We start from the raw sequence: 20,203 nt of genomic DNA on the forward strand, positions 1-20,203 counted from the left end.
CCTCCCCTGGGGGAAAGCCCTCCCCCAGGGAGCAGGACCAGATCCCACTCCTGACACCTGCCCTAAAGCTCTGCCTCCATCAGCACCAAACAACCAGAGCACAGGGGCTCATCAGTAAATTCTCTTTAAGCTGAAGATCTGAGGGATGTGCCTATGTGAGAAAATCCAAGAAGCCCCAGAGCAGGCATCATGCAGCTGTCAAAAGAAGTGTAGAGTATCTCTTTGTACTGATATAGCCCCTAAGTGATTGAGATAAATGACAGATTACAGGAGAGGATATTCTATTCTGGGTAAACAAGAAGTACCAGTATGTGTAGGGGTTTTCTATGCCTCCTTTTACCAAAATCCTATTGAAAGGACGAGGAAACACATGGGAATGCATCCACATAGCATGGAAATGCATCCACATAGCAGAGAGAGGGCTTGGGAAGGGGGCAGGGTTACAAGGGAGATCTGGGGTCTCTTTACTGTTGTTTTGACTTTGAACCATCGTCACAGGGTTCCTGAGGCTGTAATCCTCTGGAGGAGCCCTTGGCACGAACAGCTAAGGACTGGGCTACTAACTAGAAGGTAGGAGGTTTGAACTCACTCAAGAGGCATTTCAGAAGAAGGTCTGCTGATCTTCTTCCTAAAATCAGCCCCTGGAAGACTCGAGGAGCACTGCTGCCATGAGTTGGAATCACCTCGACAACAAGCCGTGGTTACTCGTATGGCATTTGATTGCTAGAGCTTTCTTCAGCATCGCCAGAAGGTGAATTCAAACTGCCAACCTCTCCATTAACAGGCAAGTACCAAGAAGTTGTGCCACCCAGTCTGTACCTCACGGTACACAAGAACCAGCTAAAAAGGGATCAACATCCTAAATCTTAAATCTAAAGTTGCATATTTCATGGAAGACAAAAATAGGGGAAAAGCTTTTGTTGTTTTGTGCCATCGAGGCAGAAATGACTCACAGCTGACTCTCCAGCGGGTTTTCAGAGGCCAGTAAATCACATGAGCGGAGACTGCCCATCCTTCTCCCGTGGAGCAGCTGGTGGATTCAAACTGTGTGCCTTTGGGATTGCAGCACCACAAACCCCAATCTACAACAAATACAGACTATCAAACATAACTTACTCACCCACTGCCATTCAGTCTCTTCCAACCCACAGTGACACACCATCAGGTTTCTGTAACTATCAGTCTTAACGGGAGGAGACTGCTCATCTGCTTCCCACAGAACAGCTAGTGGATTCAAATAACAGACAAGTGGCCTTTCGGATGGCAACACACCACTGCCGTGGCCTACGTCACTAGAGCTATGACGTAAGCAGAGTATCAGACACAACTAAAATGCACAAGCAGCAGAAGACAAACTAGGTAACTGGGGTCTCCTAAACTTAAACTTATCCTCATCCTAAGCTTTTGTCAAAAGGGGGTGGGGAAGAATCTACAGACTGCAAAATACTTTTGGCAATACCGTATCTGAAAAACGTTTAATCTCTGACACATTTATGAAACTCCAACACCACCTCAACCACAAAAACCCAAATAACCCAATTCAAAAAATAAGCAATGAAAATTAACAGGTACACTTCACTAAAGAAGCGAAGAAACATATGAAAGATGTTTGCACTCATCAACCGTTGTGGTGGTGGTGGTTGCTGTGGACCGATGAGTCAGAACTGACCCCCAGCTGACCCCCCAGCAAGTTTTCAGCGGCAGTAAACTGCACGGCGGAGCATAGCTGTCCTTCCCCAGTGGAGCAGCTGGTGGATCTAACGATACACCTTCGCGTTGGTAGCCCGATTCCTTACCACTGAGCCACCAGCTCCTAAATCAGAACTACAAAGAGTTACCATCTCACCCTCACAATGATGGTACTGAAAAACAAAAGCCAGAAATGATAAATGCTGGTGAGGCTGTGGGAAACTGGAACACTGCCTGTGGGACTGTGAAATGGTGCAACCATTATGGAAAATGATGTGTTGCTGTTAGGTGTCTGATGTGAGTACAACTCATCGCAACCCTACAAACACCAGATCTGAACCTTGTCCTATCCTGTGTCCTCACAATCTGTGACACACCTGAGCCCACTGCTGCAGTCACTATGTCAAGCTACACGGTGGACGATCTTCCTCTCCTTTGCTGTCCCCTCCACCTTGTCAAGCTTGACGCCCTTCTCCAACGAATAGCCTCTCCTACCAACGTGCCCCAAGTATGTAAGATGCGAAGCTTTCTCTTTGCTTCCATAAAGCATTCTGGCTGCACCTTCTCCATGACATCTCTCTTGTCCTCTTGGCAGCCCAGGTGATATTCAGTTCTCTCCTCCAACACCTCAGCTCAAAAGCATCACTTCTTCTGTCATTTTTTTTTCACTGTTAGCTCTCAGATGCACAGCAAGTGACTGAAAAGACCATGGCCTGAATCAGACACACCTTAGTCTTCAAACTGACATCATTGCTTCAGTAATTTGGACAGATCGCTGTCTGCAGACTTTCCCAGCGCAGTATGTCTCCCAATCTCCTGACTGCTGGTACCAAGGGTATAAATTGTGGATCCTAGGAAGATGAAGCTGTTGACAACTTCCATCTTTTCTCATGATGTTGACGATCAGTCCACTGGTAGGACTTTCTATTTTCTTGATGTTGAGATGCAATCTATAGTGAAGGCTTTGCTCCTCTGAAGGAAGTGATTCAATTATTCCTCACTTTCAACAAGCAAGGTTGTGTCATCTACATAACACAGGTCGTTGATGAGTCTTCCTCCAATTTTCTTCTAACCCAATTCTCTTTCAGAATCCAGCTTCTCAAATAATTTGCTCAGCAGAGAGACTGAACAGGGATGGAGAAAGGATACAACCTTGACGTACACATTTCCTAATTTTAAGATATTCAGTGTTCCCTTGCTCTGTTCGTACAACAGGCTCTTGGTCAAGGTATAGGTTTCACGTGAGCACAATTCTGTAAGAGGCAGAAATACCTTATGACCCAGCAATCATATTCCTCGGCATATATCCTAAAAAGAGAACAGTGACACAAACAGATATATATACACACTTATGTTGATGAAATATTTTGCAACTGTGCACTATTTACAATAAATGAAAGATGGGAACAATGGAAACGTCTGCCAATTAATAAAGGGATAAACAAATCATGGTGCAGACAATGGGATATCATGCAACAATAAAGAAAAATGACGAACCTATGAAACACCTAACAGCATGGATGAACCTGGCAGGCATTATGTTGAGTAAAAGGACACATTTTGCATTCGATCACTAACAGGCTCCTGTGCTCCCCTTCAGTTGACAGATAGCCCTCTCTTCTCATGCAGCTCAGCCACTTTGCTGAGACATGACAGTGAAGGTTGGAATAAACAGATTTGGCCACATTGGATTCCTGGTCACCAGGGCTGCTTTTAACTCTGACAAAGTGGATGTTGCCATCAATAACCCCTTCATTGCCTTCAACTACATGGTCTATATGTTCCAGTATGATTTCACCCATGGCAAGTTCAATGGCACTGTCAGGCCTGAGAATGGGAAGCTGGTCGTCAATGGGAAAGCCATCACTATATTCCAGGAGATTCCGCAAGCGTCAAGTGGGTGATGCTGGTGCTGAGTATGTTGTGGAGTCCACTGGTGTCTTCACAACATTGGAGATGGCTGGGGCTCACTTGAAGGGTAGTGACAAATGGGTAATCAACTCTTCACCTTCTACCAATGCCCCCCATATGTGCGATGGGCATGAACCATGAGAAGCATGACGACTCTCTCAAGATGGTCAGCAATGCCTCCTGCACCACCAAATGCTTGGCCCCCCTGGCCAAGGTCATCCATGACAACTCTGCCATCATAGAGGCAGTCATGACCACAGTCCATGCCATAACTGCCACAGAGAAGACTGTGGATGGCCCCTCTGGAAAGCTGTGGCGTGATGGTCGTGGAGCTACCCAGAACATCATCCCTTCATCTACTGGTGTTGCCAAGGCTGTGAGCAAGGTCCTCCCTGAGCTGAATGGGAAACTTACAGGCATGGCTTTCTGTGTCCCCACCCCTCAATGTGTCAGTGGTGGATCTGACCTGTCATCTGGAGAAATCTGTCAAATATGATGACACTAAGAAAGCAGTAAAGCAGGCATCAGAAGGGTCCCTCAAGAACATCTTGAGATACCCTGAAGACCAGGTCATCTCCTGTGACTTTAGCAGTGACACCCACTCTTCCACCTTTGATGCTGGGGCTAGATTGCCCTGAACGACCACTCTGTTAAATTCAATTGCTGGAATAACAATGAACTTGGCTACAGCAACAGGCTGGTTGACCTGCTGGTTCACATAGCCTCCAAAGACTAAGAGCCCCTTGGACCACCAGCCCAGCAATAGCATTAGAAGACAGAGAGACCCTCAGCTGCTGGGGAGTCCTTTCCCAACTCAATCCCCAACTCCCCCACCCCCCCAAAAAAAAGGTCAAGAACAGGTTTACGTATAGAGAGAGCAACATTCTTTGATGGCTATCAGGGGTGGGAATCACTGGGGATGGAAAGTCACTAATTAGACAGACATGTTAATTCTGGTGAAAGGAAAGGCAATGCACAACACAGCACTTACAAAACGACAAAGGACACCAAGAAGTGAGGAGAACAAAGGCCAACACAGTACATACAATGTTCCTCTGTTAGCCAGAGGACTTTCCAAGAATATGTACATTCCACTTCTTATGCATCCAGAAGTTGGTCAGTGAATAAGGATGACAGAAGAAGAATCGATCCCTACGAACTGTGGTGCTGGAGGAAGAGGACTGACTAGTCCATGGACTGCCAAAAGAATGAACAAGTCTGCCTCAGAGCAAGTACAGCCAGGGTGCCTCTTGGAGGCAAGAACAGTGAAACTTTGTGTCACATACTCTGGGCATGTTGCCAGAAGAGGTCAGTCCTTGGAAAAAGATATTATATTGGGAAACGCTATGCGGGTCAGAGAGAGAGGAAGACCTTCAACAAGATGGATCGACACAGTGACTTGTGACAACGAGCTCGAGTTTATCATAAATGGTGAGAATGACACAGGAGACGGTGAGGTTCATATCTGCTGTTCAGAGTTGCTAATTTCACATTCTAATCACTGAAAAATTAGAACTGTATCTTGAGTGCATGTCTGAACAATTTCAGATTGCAGAATTTCTTCATCTTTGGCTTTGGTCATTTGTGCATAAATTGGAATAATCATCATATGAACCAATCTTCATGTAGACACACGAGTATTATCCTCTCACACACAGTGTGATTCAGAAATGTTCTTTCTGACAATGAACGTGATGACATTCCTCTTCAATCTGCCAGCATAAACAGACCACATGACTAGATCATCCTGCAGGACTGACGCCAGTCCATTTCAGCTCACTAACCGCCTAGGATAGCAACCTGCAAGCATTCCTTTTCCTTTCTGATGACTTCCAAGGTTTCCTAGATTTATACTTCATACATGTCACATTTTAGTTTTTAATGAGTGCTAGCAGCTGTTTCTTCTCACTTTGAGTCAAGCCACATCAGTAAATGAGGGTTCCCAAAACTTAATTTCATCAAGATCTTTAAGGCCAATTCTCCTTTGAAGAGGCAGCTCTTCCCCAGTCATATTCTGAAGGTCTTCCAACCCGAGGGACGCACCTTCCGACACTGCGGCAGACAATGTCCTGGGCTCTTCTGTGGGCTTTCACTGGCCATCTTGGATCAGCAGTGGGTCAGTAGTTCCTCCTTCCTGCTGTCTTAGCCTGGATGCTCTCCTGAAACCTGGGCACCACGGTGAACCTGCTCATACGTGGACTACTGCTCGCATAGCTTTGAGCATCAAAGCACCATAGGCGTCATCACAACATGACAAACCGATAGAGAAGAATGGTGGGCTAGGAGAACAGTGCAGCACCAGGACCACTGGTGATATGTGGACGACACAACCTTGCTTACTCAAAGTGAAGAAGACCTGAAGCATTTACTAATAAAGATCAAACACTATAGCTGTCGGTATGGACTGCACCTCAACATAAACAAAGTAAAACCCCTCAAAAGTCAACCAGTGAAGTAACATGATACACAGAGAAAAGACTGAAGTTGTCAAGGATTTCATTCTGCTTGGATTCACAATCAATAGCCATGCAATCAGCAGTAAAAAAAGTAATGATATACTGCACTAGGTAAATCGACTTCAAAAGTCCTTCAAGGTATTGTTGTTGTTACATGCCATCGAGTAAACCACAACTCATAGTGACCTTATGCACCTGCTCTGAAGCCTGCTCTGACTGGAGCCAATCTCACTCTCTCTGACACATCTACCCTCATTTCCTCTCCTGTGTTGTCCCTCCACCATTCCAAGCATTATGTTCTTCTTCAAGGACTGGTCTCTCCTGGCCACATGCCCAAAGCATGTGAGATGGGAACTACAAAATCCTTGCCTCCAAAGAACAGCTTGGCTTTACCCTCTCTAGGACAAATTGGTTCGTTCTCTTGGTAGTTCATGGTATGTTTAATACTCTTCTCCAGCACCACAATTCAAAGGCATAGATTCTTCTTCAGTCATTTTTGTCACTGACCAGCTCTCTGATGCATAACAACTAATTGCAAAGACCATGGCTTGGATCAGGCACACCTTAGTCTCTAAACTTACATCATTGCTCTTTAGCACTCTGGTGAGGTCCCTGACAGCAGATTTTCCTAATGTAATTTGCTAGTAGCAAGAAGCTGCGCTACAATCCCAAAGGCATGCGGTTTGAGGCCACCAGTTGCTCTGCAGGAGAAGGATAGGCAATCTTCTCCTGTGCGATTAACTGCCTCTGAAAACTCGCCAGAGAGTCTGCTATGGGTCGATTCAGACTCTATGGGACTCAACAACATTGGCAAGAGTGTTGATTGTGGAACCAAACAAGCTGAAATTATTAATAATTTCAATCTCTTCTCCAGATATCATGATGCTGCCAATTGGCCTAATGGTGAGAATCTTCATTTTCTTGATATCGAACTTCAATCCAGATTGCTGACTACAGTCCTTGACCCTCTAATCATTCTGAAGACTAAGGTATACTTGACCCACGTCACGATATTTTCAGTTGCCTCAGATGCATGTCAAACTTGGGCAAAAAATAAGACTGAAGAGAACTGATACCTTTCAGAAGTAGCTTTGGTAAAAAAGTACAGAATATAGCCATAGACCACCAAAAGAACAAACAAGTCTGTGTTGGGAGAAGTGAATCTGAGTGTTCCTTAGAAGCGGGGATGGTGAGACTTCACCTCATGTTCTCAGGACATACTATCAGGCGAGCCAGTCCCGGAGAAGAACGTCATGCTTGGTAAAGCAGAGGGCCAGCGGAAAGGAGGAAGACTCTGAAGGAGACGGACTGACATAGTGGCTTCAACAATGGGCGTCGACCCCAGCCATGACCACAGGTTAGGATCGCAAAGGGGACACCTGATAACATGGTCAACAGTATAAACACATACAACCCTGGAACAACAGTAAGTAACCATCTCTGAGTGAGTATAAGTAGATATGTACATGAAATAGGTGTGAGAGGTTACTCAAGACTACACTCACAGGTATGTTTTCCACATACTTAACTCTATGAGTTCCCTCAGGGGTGGGAGGTCACAGCCATAGAAACTTTTCAGTCACTGGGTTTGATAAGGACCCTCACCTAGGGAGACAGCTAGGACGACTGGCACGACTCAGCACATAACACAACCTTCTCCATCCCAGTTTGGGGAGTAGAACCTGGGGCTGTAAAAGTCTGCATCATCCAGGACCCTCGAATCATCCATGCATTTCAAGTATTCATAAACCTAACTGAACACAGAACTTGAAGAGAAAGGACCCAGGATATGTACAGACTGCAGGTGAGGGTTTTTATCTGTTTGGCTGGTTGTCCTTTCAGTCCTCAGGACACGCTGCCTGTCATTACTGTATGTGGTAGTCAACTTGACAGGTTTTAAATGAATTTTGCTTTTAACATTCAGGTATGACATGCCCTCTCCACCCCCGACCCTCGCCCCGCCAGGTTAATTCTGCTTTACACTCTTCAGAACATTCACAAGCTGTCCAAGTCAAACCTCCATTGGGAGCTCTGGTGGCCTAGTGGGAGAAGCCGCACTGCAATCCCCAAGTCAAACCTACAACACAAGTAAGCCCACGCCTGCGGCCTCTGCGCCCTCAGCCTTCTCCCCTGGACGTTACCCAGGCTGTTTGTTTTATGATCTTTTTTCCACTGTGTTTTTTTTTTAACATTAGCATTACTGTCAGCCATGAAATCTGACAAACAAAGGAAACAGCCTGTCCGTTCCGGACAGTAACCACCCTCTGTGGAATATTATATCGCTGCCAATAAGACAGCAACTTCAAAATGAGTGGAAAAAACCCACAACGATGGCTCAAGTTCTGTTTACAACTAGCACAAAATGAAACAACACATGAAGAGTTCAGAATGCAGTATGTCAAAAGGCGAATGGTGCTGTTTCCTGCGTGGAATGCCACAGTTTCTCTCCCCATTCTCTGTGAGAACTTCCAAATCCATTTCCATGGAAGTGGTTCTGACTCAAGATCCTGGAGGACGGAACAGAACAGCCCTGGGGGGTTTCAAAGACTGTCGTCTTTATGAAAGCAAGACTGTGCTATCATTCTCTTGTGAAGCACCTGGTGGATTTGAACAGCTGACCTTCCAATTAGCAGTCAAGTGCTTAACCAACGTAGTGGGATTATTCTAGTGTGCTGAGGGAAGATACTAACACATACATGTAAAGTCTGGTACTCAAGCCCCTGCACATTCCAGCAGGGGTGTCCCCACTGTTCTCTAGGGATCCAGACGAGGGAGGGAGGGAGAAGAGTCTTGAGAGAGACCAAGAGAGAAAGAGAGATGAGAGAGGAGAGACAGACAGATGGAGGGAGAGAGAGAGAGAGAGAGAGGCAGAGATACAGAGAAAGAGCGTGGAGGATATGGGAAAGGCAGTGACTGCTGAGGACCCTTTGTGAACGAGCAGGCCGAGATGCCCATCAAAGCCCAGCGCACACAGCCACAGTCCAGCCGCTGGGGGCACTGCTCCGCATACCCAGGCTCCAGCCTTCAGAGTGCGTCAGCAGACGTGCCTAAACTGTGGCTCCAGCAGAGTGAGGCGCAGGGTGAAACCACCTTTCGGGAGCAGCTGCTGGGTTCCAGAAGCCCACGATGGTCCAGCCTAAAGTCTGTCTGTCCCTAGAGTTCTGAATCTTCTCTGAGGGATGGCCTTGGGTGGTGGGACCCCCACTATGCTGGCTTCCTGTCACAGATTAAATGATGTCCCCAAAATCCATGTGTTGTAAATCCTAACCTCTGTGCTGTGGTTAGAATCTCCTTTGGGAACCGACTGTGTTTGCTACACTAATGGGACAGGGTTAGTGTAGGGTCCCTCTGAGTCAATCTCGCTTGAGCTAAAAGGGATTAAACAAGTGAGTGGAAGAGAGACTTGGAGAGAGATGTCAGGACACATGGAGAAAGTCCAGGAGCAGAGCTGCCCACAGAGTAGACAGGCCTTGCCTTAGAGACGGCACCGCACTTCACACCTCTCACCTCCTAAACTGTCACAGTCAGAACCACTGGCTGTGGGATCTGTCACAGCAGCATTAGAGAACTCAGACACTGCCAAGGCAGGGGGAGGCAAACTGGGGCACCAGCTCCTGAGAGAGGATCTCTCAGGAGGGCATCACACGAAGCTGGCGACACAGATACCCCACGAAGCAGAGGGTATGGGGGCACTGTGAGGCTGCTCCCCTGGGCATAGCCCAGTGGTGTGAACTCCCAGCCCCCCCATTGCAGCAGCACATCCGGCGCTTGCAGGCACCTCACCGGGAAGGACTTGATGGACCAAACGATCTCGCTGTTCTCCGGCACCCACTTGACACTGCCCACAGTGGTCTTGAACTTGGGTGAGTCGGCGTCGTTGGGCACAGGGATGTGGATCTCCACATTGTTAGCTGTTGAACGCCGCTTGAACTGGCTCTTGGCCTGGATGAGGACACGTGGCTCCTGAGGCTCCCTCCACACAGACTGTGGAGTTTCAGTCCTACCCTGTACCCGTGGGTACAGGAGGTCCTTCTACCAGCCCAGCCCCACCTCCTAGGACACAGGTCCCCTGCAGTGAAGCTTGGCCTGAGGATGCATCTCAGGAAGGGGTACCTTTGCTTAGCTTTTCTGGGCACTAGCTGTGGCCCTTTCCCCATGGGGGCAGCACATCCAAGGACGGGAGCAGCCCAGCTAATGGGCAGAATGTGTCCCTGATACTCTAAGCCCTTCTCATATCAGAGCTCACAGTGAGGGACACGGGTTAAGAAGGAGGTCGGGGAGGGACACAGGGCTCACGGAGGAGTCAGGAAGGGACACAGGGGTTAAGAAGGGGGTTGGGGAGGGACACAGGGATCATGGAGGGGTCGGGGAAGGACGTGGAGCTCACGGAGGAATCAGGGACGGACACGGAACTCACAGAGGGGTCAGGGAGGGACACGGAACTCACAGAGGGGTCAGGGAGGGACACGGAACTCACAGAGGGGTCAGGGAGGGACACGGAACTCACAGAGGGGTTAGGAGGGAGAATTCATGGTGGGGCTAGCACCGCGGGAGGAGAGACCAAGCACACACCTTGATCATGTACTCAATGCGGCTGTGGGAATGCTTCTCGATGACAGACTCGATCCATATCAGGGGCTTCACCTGTCAGGAGAGCAAAGGCCACATCCACACCAGGTCAAGACTCTCAGCCGTGTGCCCTCTGTCCCCCAGTGCACCCCAGGGCTGTGGGGTGATCTCCAGTGGTGCCAGAGCTGTGTGGTCAGTGGGGTCAGTTCCTCAGGGGGGAGCTGAGGAACTCAGAGCTCCTCACCCCAGGCCACCAGAGGCAGGGTAGCAGGGGTGTAGATGAAAACTCCCAGCATTTACGGGCCTACCCTCTGGGTTCTTACTCTCAATGCCTTTGAGATCTGGCCACTCCCACAAATAGAAGAGCAGGTCACTAAGAACACTGGGCCACCTCCCTGGTCCTCAACTCCACAGATGAGGAGGCCTGCTGGCCCCTCACCCCCGTCTCCACCTAGGCCCCGTGCAATGACTCACGTGAGTGTTGAGGCGATAGGACATGAGTTCGAACTCGCCGTCAGGGGGGATGAAGGAGATAGTGCGGTCGTTCTCGAAGCGGGAGAGCCGCACGCACTGGTGGAACTTGACGTCCTCCAGCTCCACGGACTTGCTCTTGCCTCCTGTGGGAGGCAGGACGCAGTGAGGCGGCCCAGCACAGAACAGACTCTAGACCCTAAGCTACCCTCCGCAGCACTCCCACCACAGTGCCACTCTGGAGAGAAGACCTCCCAGATGAGGGGAAGCACCTGGGACACAAGCATGGAGGGCCCAAGTCCTGTGTACCCTCACGCTTCATGTGCCCCACCAGGGCAGGACTGGACACCATGGCACCCAGACCCAGGAGCAAGTGCAAGTGCAAGGGCTGAGGAGGGGTCCCCAGACCCTGGACCTGCTGGCCACCTGGTGCCAGATTTCCCTGGCACAGAAGGGCTGTGCACTCGGCTCTTGTCCGTGTCTGTGCCCAGACTACCCTAGAAAGCAGGAACACGGGGTGGTTGGTGTGGAAGGGTGCACTTCATGGGAGATGTGACGTGCCACCTCAGCAGGGAATGGGGATTGGGACCAAAGAGTGAGGTCATGGGTCTGAGAAGGGTCAGGAGAACAGCGTGGGTGGGGCAGGGTCCTGAGGCCTGGCTGTGCCGACGGACACTCATGACATGGTCCTTTCTGGGTGTCACCGCCATGGACGCCACTACAGGGTTTCCACGCTCCTGGGTGCCCACACCCAGGCACTGGTTCACACAGCCTCTCTCCGTGTGACACGGAGCTTCCGTACTCCTGAACTGGTGCAGAACCGCCACTCTCCTCCACTCGGGCCCTGGCCCCCGGGACGCGTCCCGCGGGGGAGCGCTGCCTGCCCACGCCTGGTACTCACGGCCTGTGTTGTCGAAGAGCACCTTGTCGTTGAGGCCCAGGCGCAGCTCGGGCATGCCCGACAGGAAGACCCGCATCTTGATGGAGCCCACGATCTCGCTGCGCAGCACGTTCCCATTGGCACTCACCTGGGGGTGGGCAGCTGTCATGAGGGGAGGTCAGGCCCTGCGTCTCCCACCCAGGCCGCCTCCCATCACCCCCACCTCCACGCCCTAGTGACCGCTAGCTGGCAAGCTTTTCAGTCCCCATCTGGTCACCCCAGGCCTTAGGCCATACCTGCCCCCCAACAAGGGCCCTCACCACTGTGGGCCTGGAACCCTGTCCGAGTGACCAAGTCCCCAGTCCTCATCGCTGGCACCCAGCTGCCCTGTCCAGGGATTGCTCTGACCCCCAGGCAGACCGTGGCTCCACCTAGGCCTCCACCCACACTGACTGCCCTGCCACTCCAGACTGAACATTCTGGAATCTCTTCCTCTGCCTGGGCTTGGGGAGGCTCTGGCCGTGCCCAATGGCCCTCACCCCTTTGTGCTCCCCTGCCAACAGGGAGTCTGGCAGTCACCACCAATGAATGCAGAACAGAAACAAGCCCCCCCTACACCAGCCACACGCTGCCGTTGACGACCCCCTCCAGTGAGGACAGCTTCAAACCTGCCGGCCTACCACCAGGTGGGTACTGGGGGCCCTCCCCTCAGTGACTCAGGATGGGGACACTGGGGCTCACCAAGGGGGCACTGTGAAATCACTGTGGCTAGAATCAGCCTTTCTTCAACCTGGGGTCCTTCCATGAACTAGAAAGTCTACAGTGGTGGGAGCTACAGGGGCTGCAAGCTCAGGCCCTGGGGGGCTGCTCCCCACACCCGCCTCCACGTCGTATCACGGCCCCTCCCAGCTCCCTGGCTACTGCCCATGACCACTCCCCAACACACAGAGCCGCCCACCCCACCCACCAACTCCATTCACTACAGCCTCTCCTGTCTCTCCAGGCTGGTCAGGGACTCCTCGATTTGCATCTGTGCTCCTGTGGGTCACAGCTCTGGTTAAGGATGTGTGCCATCTGGGTTCCAGACTCTGAGGCAAAGACCAACTTGCTCTCCAGTTGGACAAGCAGGCTCACACTGGGGCATCTGAGCACATGCCTGGGCCCAACCTTGGCCTCAGGGACCAGGAAGAAGAGCAGGTTCCTGGGTGATTCCTCGTGGACCTGTGGAGGGACAGTGTCCTCCGGGTATTGCCTCGTGGCTGGGGGGCCTCCACCCAGCACTCTCCAGTCCAGTCCTAGTGGGAGTGGCTCCCCTCTCGTGATGGGCTAAGTTCTGACTCAGCAAACAATTCACACAAGAATCTCCAGGCCAGGAGCACAGGAGTGCAGTCCGTGAGACTGTCTCAGCTCACAATTTAAACGTAAAAAGCAAGCAGGCTTACACAGAATCCTGGGAAGCTTCAGGCAGGATTCACTAGCAGTAGTTCCAATCTGGGCAGAGAGTTGCTCAGTATACACATTGGGAACATCCATGCCGGCCCACTTAGTGTCTGGGACAACCATCCATGCAGGCCTACTCTGGTGTCCAAGATGACAGTGCAGGCTCACTCCAGTGTCCATGATGGCCACAGACCCATTCCAGCATCTGGGATGGCAGTGCAGGCTCACTCCAGTGTCCAGGACAGGCATGCAGATCCACCCCAGTGTCTGGGACAGCCACACAGATCCATTCCTGTGTCCAGGACAGCCATGCAGATCCACTCCAGTGTCCAGGACAGCTATGCAGATCCACTCCAGTGTCCAGGACGGTCAATGCAGATCCCCTCCAGGGTCCAGGACAGCTATGCAGATCCACTCCAGTGTCCAGGACGGTCAATGCAGATCCCCTCCAGGGTCCAGGACAGCTATGCAGATCCACCCCAGTTCTGGGACATCATGCAGATCCCCTCCGATATCCGGTACAGCCGTGCAGATCCACTCCAGTGTCCAGACAGCCACACAGACCCATTCCTGTGTCCAGGACGGCAGTGCAGGCTCATTCCATGAAGACCCATTCTAGTGTCTGGGATGGCAGTGCAGGTCCACTCTGGTGTCGGGATGACCACGCAGACTCACTCTGGTGTCCAGGACCACCACGCAGGCCCACTCCAGTGTCCAGGACAATTACACAGACTGACTCTGATATCCGGGATGGCCATGTAGATTCACTCTGGTGTCCAGGACCACCATGTAGATAGACTACTCTGGTGTGTGGGCCAACCACAGAGTCCCAATACGATGTTGAAGACAGCCATGCAGGCCCACTCTGGTGTCCAGGATGGCTATGACGGCGCCTCCAGTGTCAGGGACAAGCACGCAGACTCACTCCAATGTTTGGGACAACAGTGCAGGGCCACTCCAGAATCAAGGACAACCATGCAGGACCTTTCTGAAGTCTAGACCCACTCTGCTGTCTAGAACAGCTGCAGAGGCCTACACCGGTATCCAGAACAGCTGCCTAGACCCACCCTCATGTCCAGAACAGCTGCCCAGGCCCACATAGGCATATGGGCATTCATGCTTGTGTCTACAATAGCTGTCCAGGCCCATACTGGTGTCTGGAACAGAGGTGCTAAGTCCCATGCATATGGACATTCACGCTGGTGTCTAGAACAGCTGTTCATGGCAAGCAATGGTGTTCAAACAGCTTCCCAGGCCCCACTGCTGCCCTCGACGGCTGCCTAGAACCACTCTTGTGTCTAGGCATGGTTAAGCAGGCCCACACTGGTGTCTGGGATGGCTTTGCACATCCACATATTATCTGGACAGTTACTCCTGCCCATTTCGGGCCTAGAACTCCCATATACAACTTAACTGAAGAGTCTAGGATAGCCACGCACTCTCATGCTGCTGTCTGAATCTCGATGCAGAGCCACAGCACAATGTACAGAAGAGTTCAACATGGATGCGTCCCAGCCACCTGCTTTCTAGAATCAGGGCACTTCATCACGGCTCATATAGCAGAATCAATCATGTCCATTCAGATACCGCCAAATGAGGCCATTCAAGACCGAAGCCAAACCACCACGGCTCATCTAGTTCCCTGTCAAACAACAGGCAAGTCCATGTGGAAATCGGCATGCAACTCCCTTTCTTGGCCACTGGCCACCTGCTACAACTATAAAACCTGGTAAAGGCTCAGTGCAACCATGGGACACTGGAAAGTAATGGCCAGCAGAGGGTCAAGGAGGGCCATTGCAAGCTGTGTACCCCCCAGGGTCAACGGATGCCAGGAATGACACAGCAGCACAAAGTGCTCTGGGAAAGCAGCCCCATCTGGCCGCGAACTAGATGGGTTCTTGATATCCACAGCCCACGCACTGGTCTCGCTCTCATTCTGGAGCCCAGGCCCAGGCATCTGAAGGTGTAAGGCAAGCTCCAAAAGGGTGGGGCAAAAGTCACTGCTCTTTTCTCTTTCTGCCCTACTTTACTTCAGTCAAGGAAATGGCCTGCTCATAAATATTTATGACAGAATAGGGAACCTGAATTCCCAAGACTTTAAATGTTTAACGGCAAGAATCAAAAGGGAAGAGTCTTAGGCAAGCAGAATATACCAGGAAGACCATAAGAGGGAGAAGCTTGTGAACGTAAGCTTGTAGAGTTGAATATGACCCAGGTTACCCCCGAGAACGAATGGAGCCCACAGGAGGTTGGGTGGGTGGGACTATGGCCTGAATCTAGACAAACTAACTGCCAGTATAAACTAAAGCATCAGTGTTTCCTATATGATATCCACAAGATCTAGAATTTTAATATTTAAAAAAAGGTCCAAAGTATATGCACACCCATGTTTATTGTGGCTTTGTTTACAATAGCAAGGAGTTGGAAACAACCTAAGTGACCATCAACAAACAAATGGATAGAGAAGCTGTGGTATATTCACACAATGGAATACTATGCTGCATTGAAAAACAAGGAACTCTCATGCAATATTATTCAAAATGGGTGACCCGGGAGGACATTATGCTGAGTGAAATATATGAGTCACAAAAGGACAAATACTGCATGGTGCCACTGTTGTAAAACAGGACTGACATTGGGGGTGGGGGGGAACTGAGAAAGATGGGTTCCATAATGTATACTGCATTGGAACAGATGACAGAGAGAGAACTGTTTAAAAGGGATATGTGATTAGGTATTTTTGTCATGATGAGAATCCAGAGCGAAGGCTGCATAGTGGAGTGGACCAGGGAGGAGGGATTATAAAACAATGAAAGAATTTTTTCACTTTTCCAAGAGGGTAGTGTACTAGACTAGGGGGGAGAGTTGGGAGGGGAGAAAAGTGCAACAATGAATGAATGAATGGAAATCCAAAGTCTCTGTAAATCTTCATTGAAATGAATAATAAATAAAAAAAAAAGTCTAAGACACAACCCCAAATTATTCAGCATAATTCATGAAAATGCCAGCTTCCATGTGGAAATTCAATCAACAGACATCAAGACCAAGATGGCACAGAACTGCAATTTTTCAACAAAGACCTCAGGCAGCTTTTGGAAAAACTACAGATATTCTTGGCAATAAATACTAAATTATCTCAGCAAAGACACTGAAAATGTCAAGAAGACTCAAAGGGTATTTTAGAAGTGAAAAGTATATTAATGGGAATTAAAACCCAAAAGACAGACTCAACGGCAGAGTGAGAATATCACCAAAAAAGGCTGGCTGGTGTGATGATGCACCAACAGAGATGGTCCAATCTGAAGCAAGAGAAAAAGGAATGTGCACCAGGACCGGCAAGACAATAACAAAAGGGCCAACATTCAGGCCACTGGGATCCTGAAGGACAAGTGAATGTGTGCAGTGCTGAACATATACAACTGTGCGCCGTGTAATGTCCACTCAGGCAATGTCCATCTACATGCAGGTCAGTGGACCTCAACTTGCAGGTTGGTGATGCACGCACACGGCCTGGCTGGGTTCAAGTTGTCTTCAGAGACCTCTACATTTAAAAATCTGCTGCTTTGCTGAGATTAAACTGAAATCTATCTGGCAAAGGATCACCCACCTCAAACTGACTCGCTTCCCTTGAGTCAATGACGACTCATGGTGACCTTCCACGGAGTTACCAAGGCTGTAAATCTTTATGGGAGCAGATGGCTCATCTTCCTCCCCTGAGCAGCCGGTGGATTTGAACTGCACACCTCTAGGTTAGCAGCCCAACACATGACCAGACTTCTTTGGCAAGGGAGTGGGCCCTGTAAGTTCAGATGTGGTCAGAGGCAAACTGCAATCCAGCCTAGAAGCCCAAGTCCATGTGCAGCACCAACTCTGGAGGATGGGATCACAGACACTCATATATGCAGTCAGACAATGACCAAACGGATGGCATGCAGCACATGACATGATGGTGGGTTTTTTGTTTTATTTTTTTTTTAGTGCCCACTTGTGCCCTTCCCAGGGCCGATGGTATGGTGTCTGCACAACATCCAAATCCTACAGTGTCCTCGCTGACAAACTGTATCATGAGTTAAGCAATATATGAATATACCTGAAGAAAGGATGGCTGAAAGCACCCCAGCTTTGGTAGAGAATATAAAGGTACAAATTCTGGAATCTGAATAAATCCCAAAGAGAAAAAACTCCAAATATATCTAAACACAGAAACAATATAATTTAATTGCTGCAAAGAATGGCAAAGGGGAAAAAAAATTAAGACACTACCAAAAAAAAGCAGAGCTATGGTACCTTTTTTTGCCTTTTTAAAATTTTTAAAAATTTATAAAAGTGCCTTTTTATGAAGATGGCGCCGAAAGCGAAGAAGGAAGTCCCTGCCCCTCCCAAAACTGAAGCCAAAGCAAAGGCATTGAAGGCCAAGAAGGCAGTCCTGAAGGGCGCCCACAGCCCAAAAAAAAAAAAAAAAGAAGATCCGCACGTCAACCACGTTCCGGCGGCCTAAGACGCTGAGACCCTGACGGCAGCCCAAATACCCCAGGAAGAGCGCTCCCAGGAGAAACAAGCTTGACCACTATGCCATCATCAAATTTCCCCTGACCACTGAGTCAGCCATGAAGAAGATAGAAGATAACAACACACTTGTGTTCATTGTGGATGTCAAGGCCAATAAGCACCAAATTAAACAAGCTGTAAAGAAGCTCTATGACATTGATGTGGCTAAGGTCAACACTTTGATTAGACCTGATGGAGAGAAGAAGGCCTATGTTCGACTTGCTCCTGATTATGATGCTTTGGATGTTGCCAACAAAATTGGAATCATCTAAACTGAGTCCAGCGGGCTAATTCTAAATGTAATAAATTTTTCTCACCATAAAAAAAAAAATTTATAAAAGTGTGCTGAACAATTGAATACAAAAATGTTAACACTGTCTGATGGGAATGTTAATGTATGGAAATGTACCATATATAGAACTAGTATAAAGGGTTAGCAAGGTTTCTACATTCCAAATAAAATGGTTCAATTATGGATTCCAAATAAACTATGAAAAAGTATGTATTTTAAAATTCTTTAAGCAATCGCTAAAAAAAAATCTAGACAGGGAGATAAGAGTTAATATACTTAAATAAAAATGGCACACTAAAAAATTCAGAGAATTCACAAAAATATAGGAAAAGAGAAAACATAAAAATAAGAAAAAAAAGACTTATGATGCGAAGCCTTCTTTCCAAAAAGTCAATGCTACATTAAGTATAAATAGTTTAAATACATGAGTGAAAACAGAGATTTTCAGAATGGGTTGGAAGGAGGTGGAAAGGAAATGCGATCCAATTTTACATGAATTGGATCTACACAAAACTCACTTCAAATAAAAAGATGAAGGGTTGGTAGAAAGTAAAAGGAGGAAAGGAAAACCTGTAAGAAGGATGGAAAAACATATGCCATACACACATGAATCGAAAGAAAGCTAGAGTGACAATTCTGATATCAATCTCAACTTCAAAGAAAAGAAAATCACAAGGGATGCCAAAGGCACACAATAAAAGAATCTGTTGACCAAGAAAACATAATAGTTCTGTTTCTTTGTGTTCAACAGCAAAGCTTTAAAATACAAGAAACAATGACTAACAGAACCAAATGTTGTTGTTGTTAAGTGCCACTGAGTCACAGGAGACTACCAGCAACCCTATGAAGGAGAGTCCTCAACACTTGGGTGTCTTTCATTCTCTCTCCAGGTTCAAAAGGTTTCTAGAGGTTTCTATTACGGAAGTGGATGCCACTCTTCCTTCCAAGCTTGTTTTAATTGAGCAGAACCAAATAGAGAGCCAAATTCAGAATCATGGAGATCTCAATACTCCTTTCTCAGTAACAGAAAATTAGCAAGGATTGTAATGTCAACACTCACTTGCTTTCCCCTAGCATTTCTAGGATACTTTAGCCAGTCAAAATAGAATAACATTGCAGGTGGGGGGGATGAGGGGTAAAGGCAATGGGAAAGATCTAGCAGGGATCTGGAAAGACAGGGTAATTGTGGCATGGTTTAAAGGTGATTGAGTTTACAAAACATAATGAATGAAAATGATTGTATGAAACACAATGTGAATGAAGGATAGTGTGAAACACAAAGTATACAAACCAGTATTAAAAAAAGGGGGATAAGATCAAAAGGCTGACATAAACTCTCACCACCTACAAACTGACATACTTTTAAAAGTAATCTGTGGATCACAGAGGATGCCACAAAGGAATCTGAAACTACTTTGAATTGAACAAAACTAGAATCCAACATGTCAGTTGTGAGATGCACCTAAAGCAGTTCTCAGGGGGAAATGGCATGGCATTAGGGTTTACGCTGGAAAAAAGGAAAGACCTCAATAACTTCCATTTCCACCTTAAAAAAAACTAGAAAATAAAAAGCAAAAGAAACCCAATCCAAGGAGAAGGAAGAAAATGCCAAATCTAAGTGTAAAAACTGAAAACAGAGAAACAATAGAGAAAAAACAATGAAATCAAGAGCTGATGCTTTGTAAAAGTCTGCGATTGCTAGATCTCTAGTGAAATTTGTAAAACAAAAAAATGAGAGGCAGGAATTACCAATATTGGAAAGAGAGCCTATCACTGCAGACTGTTTTCACTTTATAGGATAAAGTGGGGATATGATAAAAATTAAATCTGTAGTAAAAACTTCCTGAAAAGAAATCCTAGATAGTTTTCTAAGAGAATTCTACCAAAAGTATAAAGGAGAACACACAGAGTAGGATTTTTAGGCTCCGTCTCACATACTTTGGGCAT

The 20,203-nt window shown here is 48.1% G+C and overlaps 1 protein-coding gene across 3 annotated transcripts in view; it reads right to left on the bottom strand.

The window, feature by feature from the left end:
- Nucleotides 1-20,203, bottom strand: part of AP1M1 (adaptor-related protein complex 1, mu 1 subunit) — a 33,374-nt gene that overhangs the window by 1,755 nt on the left and 11,416 nt on the right. For 2 of the 3 annotated variants that reach the window (XM_006898281.1, XM_006898283.1), the window contains 4 exons: nt 11,998-12,124; nt 11,100-11,242; nt 10,629-10,700; nt 9,840-9,998 (listed from right to left, as the gene is read on the bottom strand). In XM_006898281.1, the coding sequence (XP_006898343.1) occupies nt 9,840-9,998; nt 10,629-10,700; nt 11,100-11,242; nt 11,998-12,124 (501 nt within the window). The remainder of the gene's footprint in view (nt 1-9,839; nt 9,999-10,628; nt 10,701-11,099; nt 11,243-11,997; nt 12,125-20,203) is intronic. The other variant, XM_006898282.1, reaches the window with a different exon arrangement.

The sequence above is a fragment of the Elephantulus edwardii genome, unplaced genomic scaffold (assembly GCF_000299155.1).
Source record: "Elephantulus edwardii isolate Elephantulus edwardi_28Jun2011 unplaced genomic scaffold, EleEdw1.0 scaffold00226, whole genome shotgun sequence".
NCBI classification, from domain to species: Eukaryota; Metazoa; Chordata; class Mammalia; order Macroscelidea; family Macroscelididae; genus Elephantulus; species Elephantulus edwardii.